Raw genomic sequence first — 20,320 nt, 5'->3', positions numbered from 1 at the left:
GTTGGCTTAAAAAAAGGTTCATAGAGAGGAGACAAATGTATTTAATTCTAAAAGAGCTTGTAACAGCACCTCTGGGACAACATATGGGGTTTTTGCTTATTCATCAGGATTGGTGCTAAATTTTCCTGGGACAAAGAAAAAGCAGGTCTTATTCACATTAAATCATTTATGACTGGGAATCACATTTATTTACATTACAGCGACCTTCCGCCAGGTGTCAAGGGAAAAGAATTCCATAGCTAGAGGTCTGTTTATATTTGTGCCAACGAGGCAGTAAGTTGATAGCTGCAGTTTCAGAAAGGTCACTCGACATTGTGATCAGGAATTCTGTTAACCAAGAGTTGATGCATTCTGTGCCACTTGTTGTTTCTGAAGCAAAAGGTTATTTGCAACAATGCATTCAGGGCACATCGAGGGCCTACTAAGGTTCATCCAAACAAGGAGAACACTGACAGCTACCTCTAGTATTCTTCGCCAACACCTCCCAAACCCGCAACCTCTACCACCTAGAAGGACAGCAGGCACAGGGGAACACCATCACCTGCAAGCTCCCTTCCAAGTCACACACCATCCTGACTTGGAAGTATATCGCCGATCCTTCATCATTGCTGGGTCAAAATCCTGGAACTCCCTCCCGAACAGTACTGTGGGCGCACCTTCACCACACGGACTGCAGCGGTTCAAGAAGGCGGCTCACCACCACCTTCTCAAGGGCAATTAGGGATGGGCAATAAATCGTGGCCTTGCCAGCAACACCCACATCCCATGAATGAATAAAAAAGATTTGTCCCGCCTTGAATATAAACATCTTTATACTCATCAACTGACTGTGGCCAATTTACTAGTGACGATTTATATATTTTGAATATTACACTAATATTTGAACCCACTATTGCCTACTTTGGGGAAATAGTTAGCCAGCTTTTATATGCATATGGATATGCATAATCCGTCAAACTAAGGTTCTGTGCGTCTGTTTGGGTGGGTGTTAAAGACTGCTCGGCATTGTTCAAAGAAGAGCAGGAGGTTTTCTTTCCCAGTCTCTAGGCCAACAGTCCTCCCTCAACCAAAAGCATCAAAAATAGATCTACCATCCATTCATCTCATTGATGTTTTATTGGATTTTGCTGTGCTCAAAATGGGTGCTGTTTACCTACATGAGAACAATCACTGCATTTCAAAGCAGTTCATTGCAGGTGAAGTGCTTTTGAGATATTTCTGAGAGACATGTTAAGATATATAAAGGCAAGACTTCTTTTTCATTGGGGAGATCTCAGTCTTACTTCTGATATGGCCCCCTAGACTTGTATGGTTTTTCAACATATGAACAGTCAGGACATAGGGAAAAGCACCAAACATGCAACCTTCTCTCTTATTCTGTGGAACTTATATGACACACAAGCCTGTGGTCCTCTTCTCTGGCACATTTATTCTACTTGCTAATCTTTTGGTAGCCCTGGCAGTGGCTTAGAATGAGGTCTGCAAATGTCTCAAAATGAAGATATGACATGCATAAGACATCTCTTTGTAGCTCAAAGCAAAAGAAACTGAATTAAAAGCAGAGATTGCAGTCAAAGAACTGAAATACAATATTTAGGATAATTCTATGAAGAATATTCCTAAAGACAAATTTATGCACAGTGTCAAACAGATAAATCTATTCATTATTATCAAAGACTTTTTTCAGTGCCTGGGACTAGTGGTAGGGAACTCCCTAGACTTGATGCAAATGATGAAAGGATCAAACAGACAAAAATATCTTTCTTTAATGAGCAGATTTTTAGGTTAAATTCGAGCTGGATATGTTCACAGGCCTGATTCTATTGGACAGGGGAAAATAAGCTCATTAGATAATATATTAGATCGGTTGGAAACCAAACACTTCCAGGGATCCACAGTTATTCGTAAGAACATTCCAACCATCAGGAAGTCAGAAACCAAAATTGGCATTCGACCCTTTTGCCACTTCCAGGGTTGACTTTTCTAATGTTCTCCTGGGGCAGAAGGTTGTGCGTTCAAGTCCCACCCCAGAGACTTGAGCACAAAAATCTAGACTAACACTCCAGTGCAGAACTGAGGGAGTGCTGCACTGTTGGAGGTGCCGTCTTTCAGATGTGACGTTAGACCGAGGCCCCATCTGTTCTCTCAGGTGGACGTAAAAGATCCCATGGCATTATTTCCCCGATGTCGTGGCCAATATTTATCCCTCAATCAACATCACAATAAAACAGATTATCTGGTCATTATCACATTGCTGTTTGTGGGACCTTGCTGTGCGCAAATTGGCTGCTGCGCTTCCTACATCACAACAGTGACTACACTTCAAAAGTACTTCATTGGCTGTAAAGCGCTTTAAGACGTCCTGAAGTTGTGAAAGGCGCTATATAAATACAAGTATTTCTTTCTTTTCTTTTCAGGGTTGACTTTTCTAACACCCTCCGAGCTGTTCCACTTGCCGAGCTCTACCTTAAACAAACTCCAGCTCATCCAGAACTCCACCTTTCGCATTGTCCCTTAAAAAGTCCCACTCGCCCTCCATCTCTGCCCTCACTGATCTCTGCTGGACCTCTGATCCCCGAAGTACATTGATTTCAAAATCCTTGCCTTCCTTTGCAAATCTCTCAGTGGCTTTTCTCCACCTAAGTTTTGCACCGTCTGCTGTTCTGAGCCCTAGACTATTGTACATCACCCCATTCCTTGCCGCTTCACTATTGGTGACAGAGCTGTCAATGATTGCACTCTGGGACTTTCTTTCTGTATGCCTCTGTCTTGCTACTATTTTTCCACCTTCAAAAACCTCGAACTACGCCTAGTTTCCACTATTCTTAAAGTTAGTTTACAAGGTTTGGAATTACGTAGCAATTAAAAGAAGGGAAACAGTCCGTTTGGCCCAACCAGGCAGTGTTGGAGCTTATCCTCCACACGAGCAGTAGTCCTAGTCCAATGTGCCTGGCCTGTTCCCATTCTCCTTTATCCCTCTTCCCTGCAACTCCAAGTCCCTCTTCCCTCCAGCTTTGGCTGTCAATCTTGCATTTATCTACTCTCCCATTTCAACTGACCAATAGCCCAGAGGCTACATTAGAGAGTGGGTTACTCAACTAAGAGACGGGAATCCGAACCTCATTTTTGACAAACAAGAGGTTCAAGAGCTAGAAAAGAAGAATAAACTGCCCAGAGCAGAGGGCCCCTTTCCTGCACTGCTGAAAAGTTACCGTCAGCAGAAAGGGAGAGTTGTGGAGATCCGAAATAACAACAGAAAACGCTGGAAAAACTCAGCAGGCCAGGCAACATCCATGGAGAGAGAAACAGAGTCAATGTTTCAGGTCGAAACCCTTCTTCAGAACTGAGAAAAGCAGGAAATGAAACCGATTAAAAGGCCAGTTTGGGGGCTGGGAAATGGGGGAGGGGAATGAAAGAACAAAAGGGAAGGCCTGGGAGAGGTGAAGAGACATTAAGAGATATTCAAGGTGAGACGGGATGGTAATAGGACAGGTAAAGAGACAAAGGATGGCTCTAGATGAAGTGTGAAATGCACTGGCAGAATGAAAGACAGCTGCCATGTGGGAGAGAAAAAAAAAAGTTGTGGAGATGTTGCATTGTTCCACTGTCCACCTGACTGAGATCAATAGGAAGGACGTAAGGATCTAACCGAAGGATGAAAACTGAGAAATAATGGCAAACAGAGAATAATGAGTAAAATAGCAAAATACTGCAGATGTTGGAAATCCGAAATAACAACAGAAAATGCTGGAAAACCTCAGCAGGTCAGGCAACATCCGTGGACAGAAATTTGAGTTGACGTTTCGGGTCAAACCCTTCTTCAAAACTGGAAAGAAAAGATAGATCGGAGGCAGGGCTGCGATCGGACAAAATAATAAAAGAAACAAGAAGTAAAAAAAGAGACAATAAAAGGTATTAGAAGCTAGACAAGATGGTAATAGGCTGAGATTAGGTGTAAAGTGTACTGGCAGGGCAAGAGATAGCTGCCAGGTGTGAGAGAGAAACAAAAGGAAAGGGGGGGGGGGGAAAGGAGTGGAAAAATTACAAGAAAAAATGAAATAGGGGCCGAGGTTATGATCTGAAATTGTTGAACTCGATATTGAGTCCGAAAGGCTGCAGACTGCCTAATCGGAAGATGAGGTGCTGTTCCTCGAGTTTACGTTGAGCTTCCGTGGAACAATACAAGAGGCCAAGGACGGTGAGGTCCGAGTGGGAATGGAGCGGTGAATTAAAATGACAGGCGACCGGAAGCTCGGGGTCACCCTTACGGACTGAACGGAGGTGTTCCACAAAGCGGTCACCCAATCTGCGTTTGGTCTCCCCAATGTAGAGGAGACCGCATCGTGAGCAGCGAATACAGTATACTAGATTGCGAGAAGTACAAGTAAATCGCTGTTTCACCTGGAAGGGGTGTTTGGGGCCCTGGACAGTGGGAAGGGGGGAGGTATAGGGGCAGGTGTTACATCCCCTCCGCTTGCACAGGAAGGTGCCAGGCGAAGGGGAAGGGCTGTTTGGGGTGATAGAGGAGTGGACTAGGGTGTCTCGGAGGGAGCGGTCCCTGTGGAATGCTGAAAGGGGAGGGGAGGGGAAGATACGTTTGGTGGTGGGATCACTTTGGAGGTAGCGGAAATGCCGGAGGATGATCCGTTGAATGTAGAGGCTGGTGGGGTGAAAGGTGAGGACAAGGGGAACCCTATCGTGGTTCCGGGAGGGAGGGGCAGGGGTGAGGGCAGAAGTGCGGGAGATAGAACTGACACGGTCGAGGGCAGTGTCAATCACGGTAGAGGGGAATCCTCGGTTGCGGAAAAAGGAAGACATGTCTGAAGCACTGGTGTGGAAGGTGGCGTCGTCGGAGCAGATACGGCGGAGATGGAGAAACTGGGAGAATGGAATAGAGTCCTTACAGGATGCGGGGTGGGAGGAAGTGTAGTCCAGGTAGCTGTGGGAGTCAGTGGGCTTGTAGTGAGGCCCCTCCCCTCCCCGCATTCCCACTCCCACTCCCACAGATAATGAGTTGCATGTATCCAATTCTACTAACCTCTCAAGTCAGCTTGCTGCCTGTCGGAATGGTTGATATGAACAAAGAGCTAACGCGCAAGAAGATCACAAGAGCTCTGATAGGTTGGCCCTCCAAATGATTCTGACTCTCCTGAAGGTGAAGGCTAACAAGTATAGGAGCACAGAAAGAATGCCGGATAAAAGCAAGGCTGACCTGTTAAAAGAAGGTACTCTTCAGCTCAACACCATCATCATTAGCGTTCACTCTTGTCCTCTTTTTTGGCAGCTGCCTGGGATTTGTAACAGATCAGTCAGGGCTTATATTAATGCTTTGCTAATGACCAATTTCACCATGAGATCAAGAAATAATTGTTTGCCACCTGCTCCACTACTGCACTAATAATCCTCATAAATTCAAGGAGAGGTTCCCCACTCCATCTTAACAGGCCTCTGCTGGTTCAAGTATCATATTATTTTCTCTTTATTTTAATATTATACAATTTTAAGTCAGATGTTTTAAATGGAAAGTAAACAGACAAATGTAGGGACCGCCGGAGAGAAGCCTTTCCCCCACTCCTCATGCCATCCCAGCCTGTCCTATCTGCTGCCTGCCAACCTGGAGCCCAGCCTGCTTGTATTTGGATGGCACAGTGTTGCAGGATCTGAGTCACGGGCACAGCGATGACCCCACCTGCATGCCCTGGCCTTATTTTCGGCGTGTGAACAACGCTACCGAGGACTCACTAGGAGCTCCACGCACTCCGACGTGATGCGGACACTCCCTGGCAGGCAGTCCAATGCATTCTGCAACGGCTGGTGCAGGGAACGCGTGTTCCTTGCAATGGTTGGTCCTCTAAAGTCTGCATCTCTGTCTTCTTCAGCAGAGCCAGGGTGCGAGCTTGCCCTCCAGGAAAGGCCTTTTCCTGGGTTGTCCTTTTCACCTGCACCCGCTCCTGCTCACTCTTACTCGGGGGATTCGCCTAGTGTCCGACCTCTCTGGGGTGCAGATTTTCGGTGCTGGTGCTTGAGTGAGAGATGGTGAGTCTTCTGGAGGGTTCTCCCCCCAACCCACCCCCACCCCACTCAGTCTGTGCAGCTGCAGGTTCCAAGATGTCTGATGGACTTGGAAAAAGGTAGAGGGGACAGGGATTATCACATAATGTCAAGGGTGAGCAGCAGGAGATGAGGGGCCGTGCAATGCTGTACCATGCTGAGCGTGTGTGTGCGGAGAGAGATAGAATGGATGAGAGAGTTCAGCTGAAAGAGAAAAGAAATGGAAGATGCCCAAACGCCCTGCCTTGTGTGGCATCCTCTCTATGCCAAGTATGTCGATGGCCGCTTACTCCATTAGTATCAGAGTTTGCAGTATAGAGGGACCTTCTCCTATTCTTGAGGCTGTCTGCCAGTTTCTCCTGCAACACGAGTGACAGTAAGTTAGGGCTGGATTTTGTGAATGGAGGTGAGTTGGAGGCGGGACTGCTGCTTGTCATGTCAATGTCCCGCCTCCATCCACGCCTGACCAATCAGAGGGATTTTCCCTGATTGAGCTTGTTAAGCCCGCCCTGCGGGCTCAGCAGGCCAATTAGGGAGGAAGTCACTGACAGATCACATCAACGTCAGACGTGCTATCTGTCAAGACTTCTTGAAAGAAGAAATGACAGCGTTTGACAGCTCTGTGAAGCTGTTAAACACTGCCATTCTCTTTAGTTTGAGGAGCCTTTGTGGTGAGGACTCATCAAACCTTTCAACTTTGTAAATTTCACATGTCTGTAAGATCGGAGGATCCAACAGCCATTATGTGAAATTGACAAGGAGAATATCGGCTCTCCTCATCCAGTGCGGTTAAAAGCTGTAGAAAGAAAACAAGGTAAGTGCACACTTTTTTAAACTTATCACTCACCTTACATACTTACCACTCCACACTTGCACCCATCACTCGCCTCTACACCTTACTTCCAGGTGCCTCCAACCAGCGCAGACCTCTTCCACGTCTCCTCCAACCCGGCGGGGTTCTCCGAGGCCGGGAAGCCTTCAACTGTGAAGGTAAAATGGCACTAATCCTTTTTTTCTGCCTGTTAACTAACTGGGCATGGAGGCGGGATGGGGGCGGGTTTAACATCTGCCCCCACATTCTCTGATTTTACCGGCTGTCCCGCCTCCATGCCCACCTCCTCGGGGCTTGGAAAATCCAGCCCTTAGTGTGTGAACCTTTGAGGCATTTTGAAGATGTGTGAGGCAGCTTAGCCTGCTAAGGCGAAGAAGCAGCAACCGTGGCCAAGGGGAGCAGGTAGCTGTGAGAGCAGTAGCAAGTGGCGAGTATGTGAGTCCAAGCACAAGGCAGTGCAGTGAAGTATCTAGTAGTGATTGTAGGAGAAAATGGGAAGCAGGTGAGGGAAGGATTGATAATGCTGGGGTAAAATAGGATAGCTCAGAGCAATAAAGAAAAAGAAAGACTTGCATTTATATAGCACTTTTCATGACCACCAGACATCTCAAAGCACTTTACAGCCAATGAAGTACTTTTGGAGTGTAGTCACTGTTGTAATGTAGGAAACGCAGCAGTCAATTTGTGCACAGCAAGCTCCCACAAACAGCAATGTGATAATGACCAGATAATCTGTTTTTGTTATGTTGGTTGAGGGATAAATATTGGCCCCAGGACACTGGAGATAACTCCCCTGCCCTTCTTTGAAATAATGCCGTGGGATCTTTTACGTCCATCTAAGAGAGCAGACGAGGTCTCGGTTTAATGTCTCATCTGAAAGACGAAAGAAAATACAGAGATGTGAAGGGGAGTCTTAACCTTGGCAGTCCTGGTGAGGTCATTCAATTTCTTAATGCACTGCAGTCTTTTCTTTGGAGCAATGCTGCTGTCATTGACCTGCTCAGCCCCTTCTCTCCATTGCTGCTGGTAAATCAGATGGGCACCACTGCCCATCGGAGGGCAAGAGGATCTTCTTCCTGTTGCTCACTTGCTCCAAGGAGACTTCCATGGCTGCATCAGGGAACCGCAGCCGCTCGATAACTTAATGCTTCAATAACTTCTCTCCACTGACCACCTTTAAAACGTCACCTCCCCTTTAAGAGGCTGCATCTTGCCTTTAAGTAGCTGCCACCCCTTCAGGTCTCCTACCCTCCCAATTGACGAGCTGCCCTACAGGGAGCCTGACTGGCATTGGCAGTTCGTCAATCCCATTCAAAGGAGGCCTGACCATGAGAATCGATTGTAGGCATACACAGACCCTTAATTCTTAATTTTTAATTTCAATATATATTGAAATGCTTTGCCAGGCCAAAAGGTGTTATTTCAACGTGAAATAAAGTTGTCACTGATAAGGGACATGGGATTTGCTTTGATAGACACCAGAGATAAACAAACCCCCTTAGCTTTGCAGACATGATGGCCGCGATTTTGTGATCAGTGTCGGGATGGGTGCGGGACAGCTTGTTTCCGGGTTCCGGTCCCGCCCCCAGCTGCCTCCGCTCCACAGACGTGATTTTCCCTTGATTAAGCCTGCCCTGCGGGCTTACCAGCCAATTAACAGGAAGCGAGTCTGATGACGTCATTTGATGATACATCATCTGACGGTTTCCTTAAAGGGACCATGCACAATTTTATTTTGACAGTTGATTTCTCAGTGTTTGATAGCATTGAGGTGCTGAAAACACTGACATTGACTGCACAAAGGTGAACTCTTACATCCAGGCTCTCCAATGACTCCCTCCATATGCTGGAATAGATGGCAGCTGCAGGTGAGATGACAGAAGCGATCTGTCTCTGGTGAGAGAGGTTCTCCCAGTGAGGTGGCACTGGACATATAGTTGGATTTCAAAACTTGTAAGCTAAAGAAATCTGTAAATGTTTTAAAATTCCGTAACTAACATTTTCTTTGCTCTGAAACTCACCAGTGCAGCATTGGATCCTTCACACCACTTCTTCAGCTGTCATCTTTCCACAAACATTACACCAGACTCACAACACGCCACACTCACCTGGCGTGGTGTCCAGACGTCGGGAAACCTGACCCAGAAGTGGGAAAATCGAAAAACAGGCTGAAAACTTCTGACAAGTACATGTTAATCGGCTGGTAATTGCCTTTAATCCGTTTCCTGCCACTAGGTGTCTGGTCCATTCGCAAATCGGGGACCCGACACTTGGGAAAGTGGTTTGGAGGCAGGTCGATGGCGGGTTCGGGACCCGCCATCAATCAATAGCGCTTTAACCTCTGACCCGCCTCTCTAAGTGCTTACAAAATCACAGTCTGTATCTCTGATGGCTTTTTGGAGGTTAAAGGGGAGAAGTCAAACCTTTGAAGTTTTGGAATGCAGAATACGACGTAACTCATGAACCAAACCAAGTAGTTTTCTGCCACTTTTGTAAACTTTAGATGTGAATGAACAATTTTGGGCTGTGATAATGACAACCTAATGGATAGCGACACAGGATGAGTTAATGTGAACGTTTGACTGCTCAAACAGCTCAGACCAACATTAAAGGAACATTTTACAATCTCTGAATGAATGATTTACTGTAAAACGCAAGGAAAGCTGAATAAAGCACGGTGGCTAAAGAATATCGGCACTGCAGTCAGAAGAAGGTGGTTTGACTGGTCATTTCACCTACGAGGATCAGGCTGCAGTTGGAAGGAGGGGCCTGGCCAGACTTTTCACTTACGAGGACCTACAATCAACGCTGGACTGATCATCGGCGGGTGGCTGTATGTATGATTTCCTGTAATATTATTGGTGGACTGCTCGAATAGTGGGTGGGGTTTTGAATCTGTCTTAGGAACAATAAAAGGTTAAAGACAGAACCTGCGTGTCTGGTGTAATTTTTCATAAGTCTCAAGTCCGAACTCTCTGTAACCTGTTGGATGGGGCGAGGGGTAATCCCGCACGTCTTACACGATCACGCCTCCCGCCAACTGCATCGGGTTTGTGGTATAGACGCCTTGCCCTGATAAACACGATATACGTAAATCGCACCCCGCCATTTCCTTCGACTGACAGTGAGCAACGCAACGGACAAGTCGTATCTGTTGCAGCATCACACATGCACAATTCTGGGAACACAATCGTTTTTTTTAATACAGAAAAAAGGGAAAGACAATAATTTCTAATGTACAGAGAAACCCTGCCAGAGCTATAGGAGATCCAATATTAACATATAACCTTGAATGACTTGCTGTCCTTTCACAACTAATGTCTGGAAACTACATTACATGCTTGCTATCAACATTATTTATTATTAGTTAATAATTTTGATGAGCTAAATTAAGAATTTCTTCAATTAGCAAATATAAACAGTAAATTGAGTTTAAACGATAAAAGGTGTTGGCCATGATTTGATTAATTAAGAAGGTCCTCTGTCCTTAAATAGTCTGGGATTTCTTGTTTCTGTAAGTCTCGAATAGCATGCACTATTCTGTGCTCCAAGGAGGCCATCAACCAGCTGCAAGCTCCCTACCAATGTCACTCTGTAATATACGGTAGGACTCATGCAAGAAGGGCCCAAGGTGAGTCACATTTTCCTTGACCTCCTTGTGTCTTTCCTCCGATCTCCATCTGCCGCTGATGGCTCGGACCAGCTCACTATGTGGGAAAAGGTTGTCAGAAACCCAAGTCTTGCAACTTGATTGGCAAATTTGTCACACACAGCATGCTGTCACATAGGGCTGCCAATGTAAAGCAGTTTAATTGATTCAGCTATTTGCAATGTTTCCACCCACTCTGGCAGGTCGAAGAGTCTATTAATTAAACTACTATAAAGATAACATTTCCACTCACCAATATCTACCCATTAATTTTTAGTATCACTTGAATCACACTCCCGTTTCCAGGACAAGTCATCTCACCAATCCAACTGGTTAGCCACAATCCTCCGCTACAGAGGGTAAGATGATGGTATGACATTTCTTCGTCATTGTTCCTGCCCTGCCATTGTAACTTGGTCAGAAGGGCAGCGCTTAAGCATATTTCCTGCCGTACTTCCAAAGATACAGCAGCAGAGTAGAAGCAGCTCGGCGGACGTTCCCGATAATCCTGATTGCCTAATCCTAAAAAAATCCTATTGACTACCTTATAAAATCAAATAAATTCTAAGCTGAATGGGAATCTGACAGGACCTGGGTGTGTCACTAATTGTATGCAGCACTAGAAAGAGGCGTTTTGTGATTCAAATTGGATGGCATTCTAGTATTGTTTTGAATCGCACTGGTTCACCAAGGAACATGCATACAAACAAGACTTTTATGATTTCTCTACAAACGGCAAACAAAGCAAATCTTCTCCCAAGTATTATGGATGTGTGTTTTTAATTAATATGGAAGTGTGTGGGAAAACAAGCAACTCGTTATCCAGAAGCACTTGAAAAGCATCAACGGGAAGTGGCAATTGGCCAGCACACTAGCACACTTCAACAGACCAAAGAAAACCCTGCCGAACGTCTATTGTAAACAAAGTCATTGGTCAGAAGGAACCCACTGAATACAACACCTTCCAAACTCACTACACACACGGAACTAAGGACCTGAAAGCATGAACACGGAGTACCCAATCTGGTAGGAAGGAATGCAGGTCCCTGAAGACAATAACACAGAATTGGGCACAGAATTGCTGAGGAGCTTCATCCCAATAAACTACAAAACAAATAAACATGGCAGACTGAAGATAGTAGTTCTGAAGAGAAAAAGTTTGAAGATAATGCCTTTTATTTGCCCTCATTCAAATAATTAAAAATTACAAGCTTCAACTCAGGGGAGTGCTGCACTGTCGGAGGTGCCGTCTTTCGGATGAGACGTTAAACCGAGGTCCCGTCTGCCCTCTCAGGTGGATGTAAAAGATCCCACGGCCACTATTTCGAAGAACAGCAAGAGTTCTCCCCGGTGTCCTGGGTCAATAGTTATCCCGGAACCAACATCACCAAAACAGATTATCTGGTCATTATCGCATCGCAGTTTGTGGGAGCTTGCTGTGCGCAAATTGGTTGCTGTGTTTCCTGCATTACAATGACTACACTTGAAAAGTACCTGATTGGCTGTAAAGCACTTTAGAATGTCCTGGGGTCCTGAAAGGTGCTATATAAATACAAGTCTTTCTTTCAACTGGTCCTATTTTTCACAAGTGGTGAAAGCTTCAAATATTATAGGGCATGATTTAATAGTTAGGAAGGTTGGGATTTAAAAAAAATAATTTAGGATTTCTTTTACACAGATGGCAATTCACTTGTGAAATTAGTTAACTAGGAAGGCCTTTAAAGCCAACAATATAAATGGGTTCAAGTGGCACAACAAATGGGCTACTGTAGGAGGAATGAGATCACTTGTAAAGAGACACATTCGTTGTGCTAAATAGCTTTTCACTTTAAAAAAAAATTGCTAATTAAACAGGTTTCATTATTATGTGAGGCAACTGGTTGAGGTATCGATGTTATTTCAATGGATTACACGTGCATTTACTCGCTCAAACTACTGATCCTATCTCCCCTATCCTTCACAATTATCTTTGTCTCGAAGATCTTACCACAATGTGTATCTGAGGTTTGCGTCGCTTGGCCAGGTCAATAATATTCACTCCATTGTAGTAGAGATTTTCAATGCAGCCATGGAAGTTCTTCCCCAGAAATGTCACCGATTTGCCTGGAATTGGAATCCCTCCAAAGCTCAGCTGTAAAAAATAAAGAGAAGACACACACGATTACACTGATTACGATGCCTGCTGACAATGTAGAAAACTACCAGCACCCCGTCAACAGCTAAAAAGTTGTCGGTTGATTAGCTGACGTGTCAGCAACTGTGCTGATTGGCTTTGACAACGCTCCTGACCGTGAAAGTGAGTGGTAGTGCCAAGGTGGAGTTGGACGAGTCGGGCACTCAAGGCAATCGCTTAGGCGTGACATTGGGATTCAATTTGCGACTCCCCTGCGCGGGAAACGCTGAATTATGCTGCAGAATAAAAAAAAAGCCACAATTGCTGGATAGATCCGAAGTGAAAACAGAAGACGTTGGAAAGGTGTTTGATAGGGAAAGGTAGGTTAGCAATTTCAGGAGGGATCCCATATCAGATCATGAAACACTGACTTATTTTTTTTTCTTTCAGATATTGACTGTTCTGGTGTAAATTTTCTGATTTTTCATTATCATTTTTTATTGTTTTCTATTTAAATTCTAATAAGAAAACTAAAAGAAAGGGCATAAAAGCAGGCTGCAGTGCATTCACATGTTAGCACCAGAGAGTGAATATAACCACAAAGCGTTATTAGGGAAATTCAAACCAGGAAAAGATGCTTAAGGTGTTAATCTCAAATTCCACTATTCACCATTTTAACAGGAGCGTTAGCTTGTTTATTTTAAGGCTTATGCTCAACAGCAGTCAAATGTAATTGATACAAGCACCTTAAGCGCACGCGCAATAATACCACACAGGCTCTAATTCCTTAAACGACCGTGCTCAGCATCAAGATACTTTATATTTAAAAAAATCAATCTGTTGAGAGGTAATGATTCGATTGCAAGCAAATGTTTGTGTTTAAATAATGCAGATGGCATCATGCAGATGGAGCTAGTTCAGAGAAGTTGCTGAGCTCGACAGTGTGAGTTAGTTGCAGGCCAGTTTTCAGCTATTAATCAAAATTACCTCTGTGATTGTCAAATCTAATTGTTAGTTAAACTGCCTTGACCTAGCAGCAATTCTTTCAACAGTTCATCAACAAGAAAAACAAAAAACAAAAACAGACATACGGCCAAAAGGATTTAAAAAGCGACATTTTTTGGAATGAATTTCAGAGCATCATACATCACCGAAGGAGGCCATTTGTCCCATCGAGCCTGTGTCGGCTTTTTAAAAGAACTATCCAATTAGTCCCACTCCCCCTACTCTTTCCACAAAGCCCTGCGAATTTTTCCTTTTCAAGTATTTATCCAATTCACTTCTGAAATTTACTATTGAATCTGCTGTCAGGCAGCGCATTCCAGATCACGACAGCTCGCGGTGTAAAAACATTTCTCTTTGTTCCACCCCTCTGGTTACCTTGCCAATGATCTTAAATCTGTGTCCTCTGGTTACCAACCCACCTGCCAGTGGAAACAGTTTCTCCTTATTTACTCTATCAAAATGTCTCATTCCTAACAGAATTTTATACTTATCCAGGTGTGGGATGTTGGTGCTGGGAAATGGAACTTTTTTTAAAATTTTGATACAGGGCTGGATTTTGCCAATGGGAAGCTTTTGGAGGCGGGACTCCCACTTGTTGGGTTTCAGTCTCGCCTCCATCAACTTCTGGCCAACCCACGCTATTTCCCTTTGATTGACCTTGTTAAGCCCGCCCAGAGCGCTTAGCAGGCCAATTAAAGGAAAGCCGGTTACAGAGAACGTCAACGTATGACGTTTCATCTGTCAAAAATCAAACCTCTTTCTTTTGTAGAAATTAGATGGTTGCCGCATTGAAGAATGCAACGGCCATTTGTCATCTCTACCACGGAGGTGCGAGACTCTCCGCATACTCACCGACTGAAGCCTGCAGGAAGAAACAAAGGTAAGTACACTTTTTCTAACACTTTGCACTTACCTCAGATACTCACCTCTCCACACTTGCACCCATCACTCACCTCCACAGTGCACTTTTGGACCCCACAGACCCCCGCAGACCCACTACTCGCCTCGGTGACCCTGGCGGGTATCGGAGCCTTCGGGAAGCCCACACTTGTGTGGGTAAAATGGGGATAATCCTATTTTCTGCCTGTTAACTAACTATTAACAGGCAGCTAAGTGGCTGCAATCCCTTCCCGCCTCCAAGGAGACGGGACCCGGCACGGGACGGCTACCCGCCTCCTGGCAAGATGGCACGGTGGCGGGTTGGGCACCCGCCCCCAGATTCTGCCACTTTCCCGGCAGTCCCGCCTCCCCAGAGCTGGCAAAATCCAGCCCACACTGATGTTAGCATCAAGCTCTTCTGGATCCGGATGTAACAGGGTTAGACGAAGAGTAAACGCTGTCTGTACTTTGCCCAACCTGGTGTCTCAGCACCAACCTCAGACGAGATTGCATCATTTTTCCCATTTCCACAGCAGCCGTCATCTGGCCTGTTTGATTGAGATCGACAAAGTGGCCAAATCAGGGCAATTTTCTGCTGTGGGCTCAAATTTGTCTCCCACAGGGACCATTAGAGGCAAAGGAGACCTTGGTTCCCTTCGTCTGGACTAGACTTTCAGTTTAAAGATTCTGAAAAGAGGTATAAAATATGATGCTCCCATTTAGATGGGGATTCAAGTAGGAAGTGATGCCTTTAAGCTACGCAAGTTATGGGTAGGCCTATTTTGTAGTTAGGTGTATTTTGTTGGTGGCCTAACTCGAGGCCTGTTTTGAGCTGCAATATTGTCACACAAAAGTTTAGCTTTTGAAACACTGTCTTCTGGCAATGGCATTCGTTTTCCAATCTTACACTGGTCAGATTGAAGCCTCCTTGTAATCGGCACAGCTCTGCAGTCAGTACATTTTCCTCGATTATGTTCATCTACTTTTCAACTTGACAGCATAAAAATATCAGATCAGCTGTTAATGATCTCTGATGTGGCGAGAGAGAAGCTGGAGGAGATCATTTACAGAAAGGATGTGTGATTAATGACACTAATGGTGTCTGTGGATGTACTGCTTGCCTACGTCTTCTTTGTGATGACTGGGAAATACAAATGGATCTTACCAGAAAATCAATGACTGCACTCTGAAAGGAGGCTCTCACTTCTCTTGTATTAATCCGGGAATATGAACTGAGGGAATTTGGCCTCTCATTTGGCCATAACAAGGTGCTTGTGTCAGCTGCTGAAATACTCGGAGTGCATATGTCACCAGCTGGTGCAATGCAAATCATGTCAGCGCTGTGCACATTGCATTCACTCTTTGTAATGAAAGAGGCAAAGTTCTGGCAAATATCTTTCCCCATTTGCCTGGCTGAACTACAGACTGCATTGAGCACAGCAAGCCATGGGGTTGACCAGAACATACCCTACTTGTTGAGAACTCACTGGAAGTCTGATCTGTTGTAAAGCTGTGGCACTAAATGGAGATCTCAGGAATGAAGCGTGTATGTATGTGTAATGAACGACATAGAATGATGCAGATTTTACAGCACAGAAACAGGCCATTCGACATAACTGGTCTGTGCCAGTGTTTATGCTCCACACGAGCCTCCTCCTCCCCTACTTCAACTAACCCTATCAACGTATCTTTCTATTCATTTCTCCCTAATCAATTGATATATACTCTCCCTGGACAGCGCCACCAGCAGGCCGCCCAGTATGATTTCATAAGTCATTTCCACATGAATGACAAGATTCACATCATTCTTCCTGCCTGAAGGATTGGTAGTCCAATTAATCCGATAGAAGGAAGTCGCCGGACTACCAATCCTTCAGGCGGGAAGAATGACATGAATCTTGTCATTCATGTGGAAATGACTTCTGAAATAATACTGGGTGGCCTGCTGGTGGCGCTGTCCAGGGAGAGTACAAATACTCGGGCATGGGCCCAGTTTGCTCAGGACATTCTTTAACAGGAACTAGTGAAGGACACAACTAGATCTCCATTTTGTAAAACAGTTGATTAAAGCTTTGTTTAACGCTTAGACCAAGTGCCTAGTAGTTTTCTTACGTCAATAGATACATAGGTAGACGGACGGATGGACAAAAAGGATGCGTTTCTAGCTTATGACAGCGACCACACATCAAAAGTAACCCATTGGATCTGAAGTACTTTCGGACATCCTGATGACATAAAAGGTGCTATATAAATCCATTCTTTCCGTCTGTCTCTCCTCATTGTAATATTTCTCTATTTTATCAATACTACTATGGTTATTGCTCCTCCATACTTTTTATCTAGTTCCTCTGAACTCCAAATCCACTGTCCCAGTAATTATTCCTCCTGCCCACATTCTCACGGGGTTGAAGTCAAGCCTCATTGCACACTACTCCCATGCCTTCTTTCCTGGGACCTGAAAATTGTGGAACACCACAACTTCTTCACTCTTCCTTTTCTACAATCTTACAAGCCAAGCACGACATCATCCGACTGCTATTACTTGATTTGCCTATTTGGTTGTAGGATGGTACTTGGCTCTCAATAATATATCCTTGATTTGCAATTTCCTTATGGCCACAGCCCTCGGTATCTCCTCCAGCCCTACATCCTTTCCTAAAATGCACTGTTTCTCTGATTTCTGCCTCTCATAGACCCCTCCTCCCTTCATCCAATTGGTTTAGAGCCCTCAGCCGTTGTGTCCTACTTTCTGTATTTCTCTACCTAAACCCCTCGGCCTCTTCAACTCTCTCTCCTCCTCCTTTAATGAACAACAGAGCTTTCCCTTTACATAGAAAAACATTTCAAGGCCCTTCATGGAGGGACAATCAAATAAATGGATGCTGAAACAAAGAAACAGATATTAGGAAGGGTGACCAAAAGCGTGGGCAAAGAGGTGGGTTTTAAGGAGGGTCTTAAAAGAAGAGAGGGAGACGGAGAGTTGAAGGGGTTTTGGAATGGAGTGCCAGAGTGTGGGGCCTCGATGAATGAAGGCACGCTCACCCACGGTGGAGCGAAGAGATGGGAAAGAACAAGAGCCCAGAGACAAAGGAATGGAGAGTGCGGGGGGGGGAGGGGATATAAAGATGGAGGAGGTTACAGAGATACGGTGGGATGAGCCCAGGAAGGGATTTAAGTACAACAGTGAAAATTTTAAAATTGGATTTGTTGGGGAACCAAGAACCAATGTAGGTCAGTGAGGACAGGGGTGGTGGGTAATGTTGGTGTTAATATTTTTGGGAGTGTGCGGCCCCTTTAAGGGGCTGCGCGCCTCATTCAAACTACCGTGCATGCGTGGTTTTTCACAATGACAAGCCGGCGAGTTGGCTGTGCAGGAGGTCCAGAGAGCTGCGTGGTTAAAGGGAACATTGGTGATGGGTGTGTCAGCTCAGTTGGTAGCACCCTCGCCTCTGAGTCATGAAGGTTGGGGGTTCAAGTCCCACTCCAGGGAATTGAGCACAATGGCCCAGTAATTCCGGTCCCAACGCGTGAGTACGGACGGGGTACTCATGCGTGGGCCCGTTGGAAGTGCCGGATTTCAGCATGCACAGCGCATGCGCGGAAAACCGGCATTTCCTCTCCTCTGAACCAAGGGGTTAAGAGGCGGTTCCCTAGCGACGTTTGAGGCAGCGCGGACGCGTTCAACTTTGTTTTTTTGACAGGTTTGTCCGTGCGTGAAGGCCTCCACTTTTTACGAATGTAAAAAGCAGACGTAAGGACTTAGTTTTATAAGGTAAGTGGTCTAATAATTAAAGTTAGAACATTTTTTCCACAGGTTTATTATTTTTAAAGAATTTACAGTAAGGTAAGTGTATTTTTGGACCCGATTTCTTGAAAAAAAAAATTTGGGCAGAAATTTGAACAATTGCTTAAAATAGTTTTTTAAAGTTATTAATAGTTAATTTAATTATTGGAATTTTTAAAAACTTTTGTTTAAAGTTTAAGTAGTGTTTTGGGCGCCCGGACTTTTCATGAGTTTGACAGGTCTTATGTCTAACTCATGAATGGACTTTTGTGAACTCCCATTGGTTGCCCAGTGCTCACGTGATCCCAGCCGGCTCATCGCACTAAGTACGCCGCTGGATCACGCACGCACAGTGCGCCGGGAGCTGAATCGGGCCACAGGCCGGAAATCCACGCAGGCCCAGTCTTCAAATGTCAGCGCGATATGTAAGTGTAGGTCAGGGGCTTGCACCCGCGGGAAGCCCCCGACCCGAATTTCTAGGCCAATATATCTAGGCTGACACTCCAGTGCAATACTGAGGGAGTGCTGCACTGTCGCAGGTTCCGTCTTTCGGATGAGACGTTAAACCGAGGCCCTGTCTGCTCTCTCAGGTGGACGTAAAAGATTCCATGGCACTATTTCAAAGAAGAGCAGGGGAGTTATCCCCGGTGTCCTGGCCAATAATTATCCCTCAATCAACATCACTAAAACAGATTATCAACAGATTGGTCATTATCACATTGCTGTTTGTGGGACCTTGCTGTGCACAAATTGGCTGCTACGTTTCCTACATCACAACAGTGACTACACTTCAAAAAGCACTTCATTGGCTGTAAAGCCCTTTGGGATGTCCGGTGGTTGTGAAAGGCGCTATATAAATGCAAGTCTATGGTGAGTGGGACATGGTGTGGGATAGGATGTGGGCACCTGAGTTTTGGATGAACTGAATTTTAGGAGGGTGGAGGATGGAAGGCTAACCAGGAGAGCATTGGAATACTCGAGGCGGGAGACAACCAGTCCGTAGATGAGGAATTCAGCAGCAGATGGGCTGAAGTAGGAGCAGAGGTGAGCAATGTTACAGAGCTGTAAGTAAGTACAGGAAACTCTTTTTTATCCGGCACCGACGGGACCGGCGTGGTGCCGGTTTATCAAAAAGTCCGGATTACAGAGAGGTATAGTAAAAGGTACGAGAGCCCCGTACACAGCAAAAAGATCCAGGCATCTCTGTTGCTTAGCAACAGGTGCAGGAACCCCGGCCACAAGATCCAGGCATCCCTGTTGCTTAGCAACAGGTGCAGGAACCCCGGTTACACAGCCACAGATCCAGGAACGGCCACTAATATGAAGTAAAACTTACCTGAACCTACTCCTGAATTTTGCCGGTTAACAGAGATTTCTGGTTATTTAGGTGCCGGTATATCGAGAGTTTCCTGTAGTTCTTCATGATGGGAGAGGATATGGGGCCAAACACTCAGCTCAAGGCCAAACAGAACACTGAGGCGGTAAATAGTCTGGTTCAGCCCTCAACGCCTCAAAGCCCAGTCTCCTAAACTCTCCTTCCTGGCACGGTGTTTGTTTTCCATAACACCTACTTGTGAAGAGTCCTGGGCCATTCCTCGCACTGAAGGCGTGATGGTAATGCAAGTTATTGCTGCTGTTATTCATTCTTATGTTTTGATTGAGTTCTGCTAGCAACCAAAATTAGAGAGGTTCAAATAATAGTCCTAGGACCATTCGAACAATCAAGATCACCAACGAAAGATTCATGCATGTTATCTCAATTTTAATGAAGAAGGCAAAATCCCAGTTGGACATGCGTAAGAAGACATTTCCAACTGACACAGAGGAATTGGATGCACTTATCATAGAATCGCAGACTCATAGAATGTTTACAGCATGGAAGAAGGCCATTTGGCCCGTCGAGCCCGTGCCAGCTCTCTGCAAGAGCACTTCAGCTAGTGCCACTCCCCCGCCCTTTCCCCGGAGCCCTGCAATTTTTTTTCCTTCAGGTACTTATCCAAATCCCAT

The 20,320-nt window shown here is 45.3% G+C and overlaps 1 protein-coding gene across 1 annotated transcript in view; it reads right to left on the bottom strand.

Annotated features, from left to right (window-relative positions):
- LOC147120676 (contactin-associated protein-like 5) overlaps window positions 1-20,320 on the bottom strand; it is a 665,277-nt gene that overhangs the window by 581,369 nt on the left and 63,588 nt on the right. Inside the window, exon 4 of the mRNA XM_085986858.1 lies at window positions 12,520-12,663. Coding sequence (XP_085842984.1) covers window positions 12,520-12,663 — 144 coding nt within the window. The remainder of the gene's footprint in view (window positions 1-12,519; window positions 12,664-20,320) is intronic.

Source organism: Somniosus microcephalus, chromosome 4, assembly GCF_052327205.1.
Source record: "Somniosus microcephalus isolate GS21.2 chromosome 4, FLI_Smic_1.0, whole genome shotgun sequence".
Lineage (NCBI taxonomy): Eukaryota > Metazoa > Chordata > Chondrichthyes > Squaliformes > Somniosidae > Somniosus > Somniosus microcephalus.
Note: the sequence above shows the minus strand (reverse complement) of the source record. Positions and strands in the feature narration are given on the sequence as shown.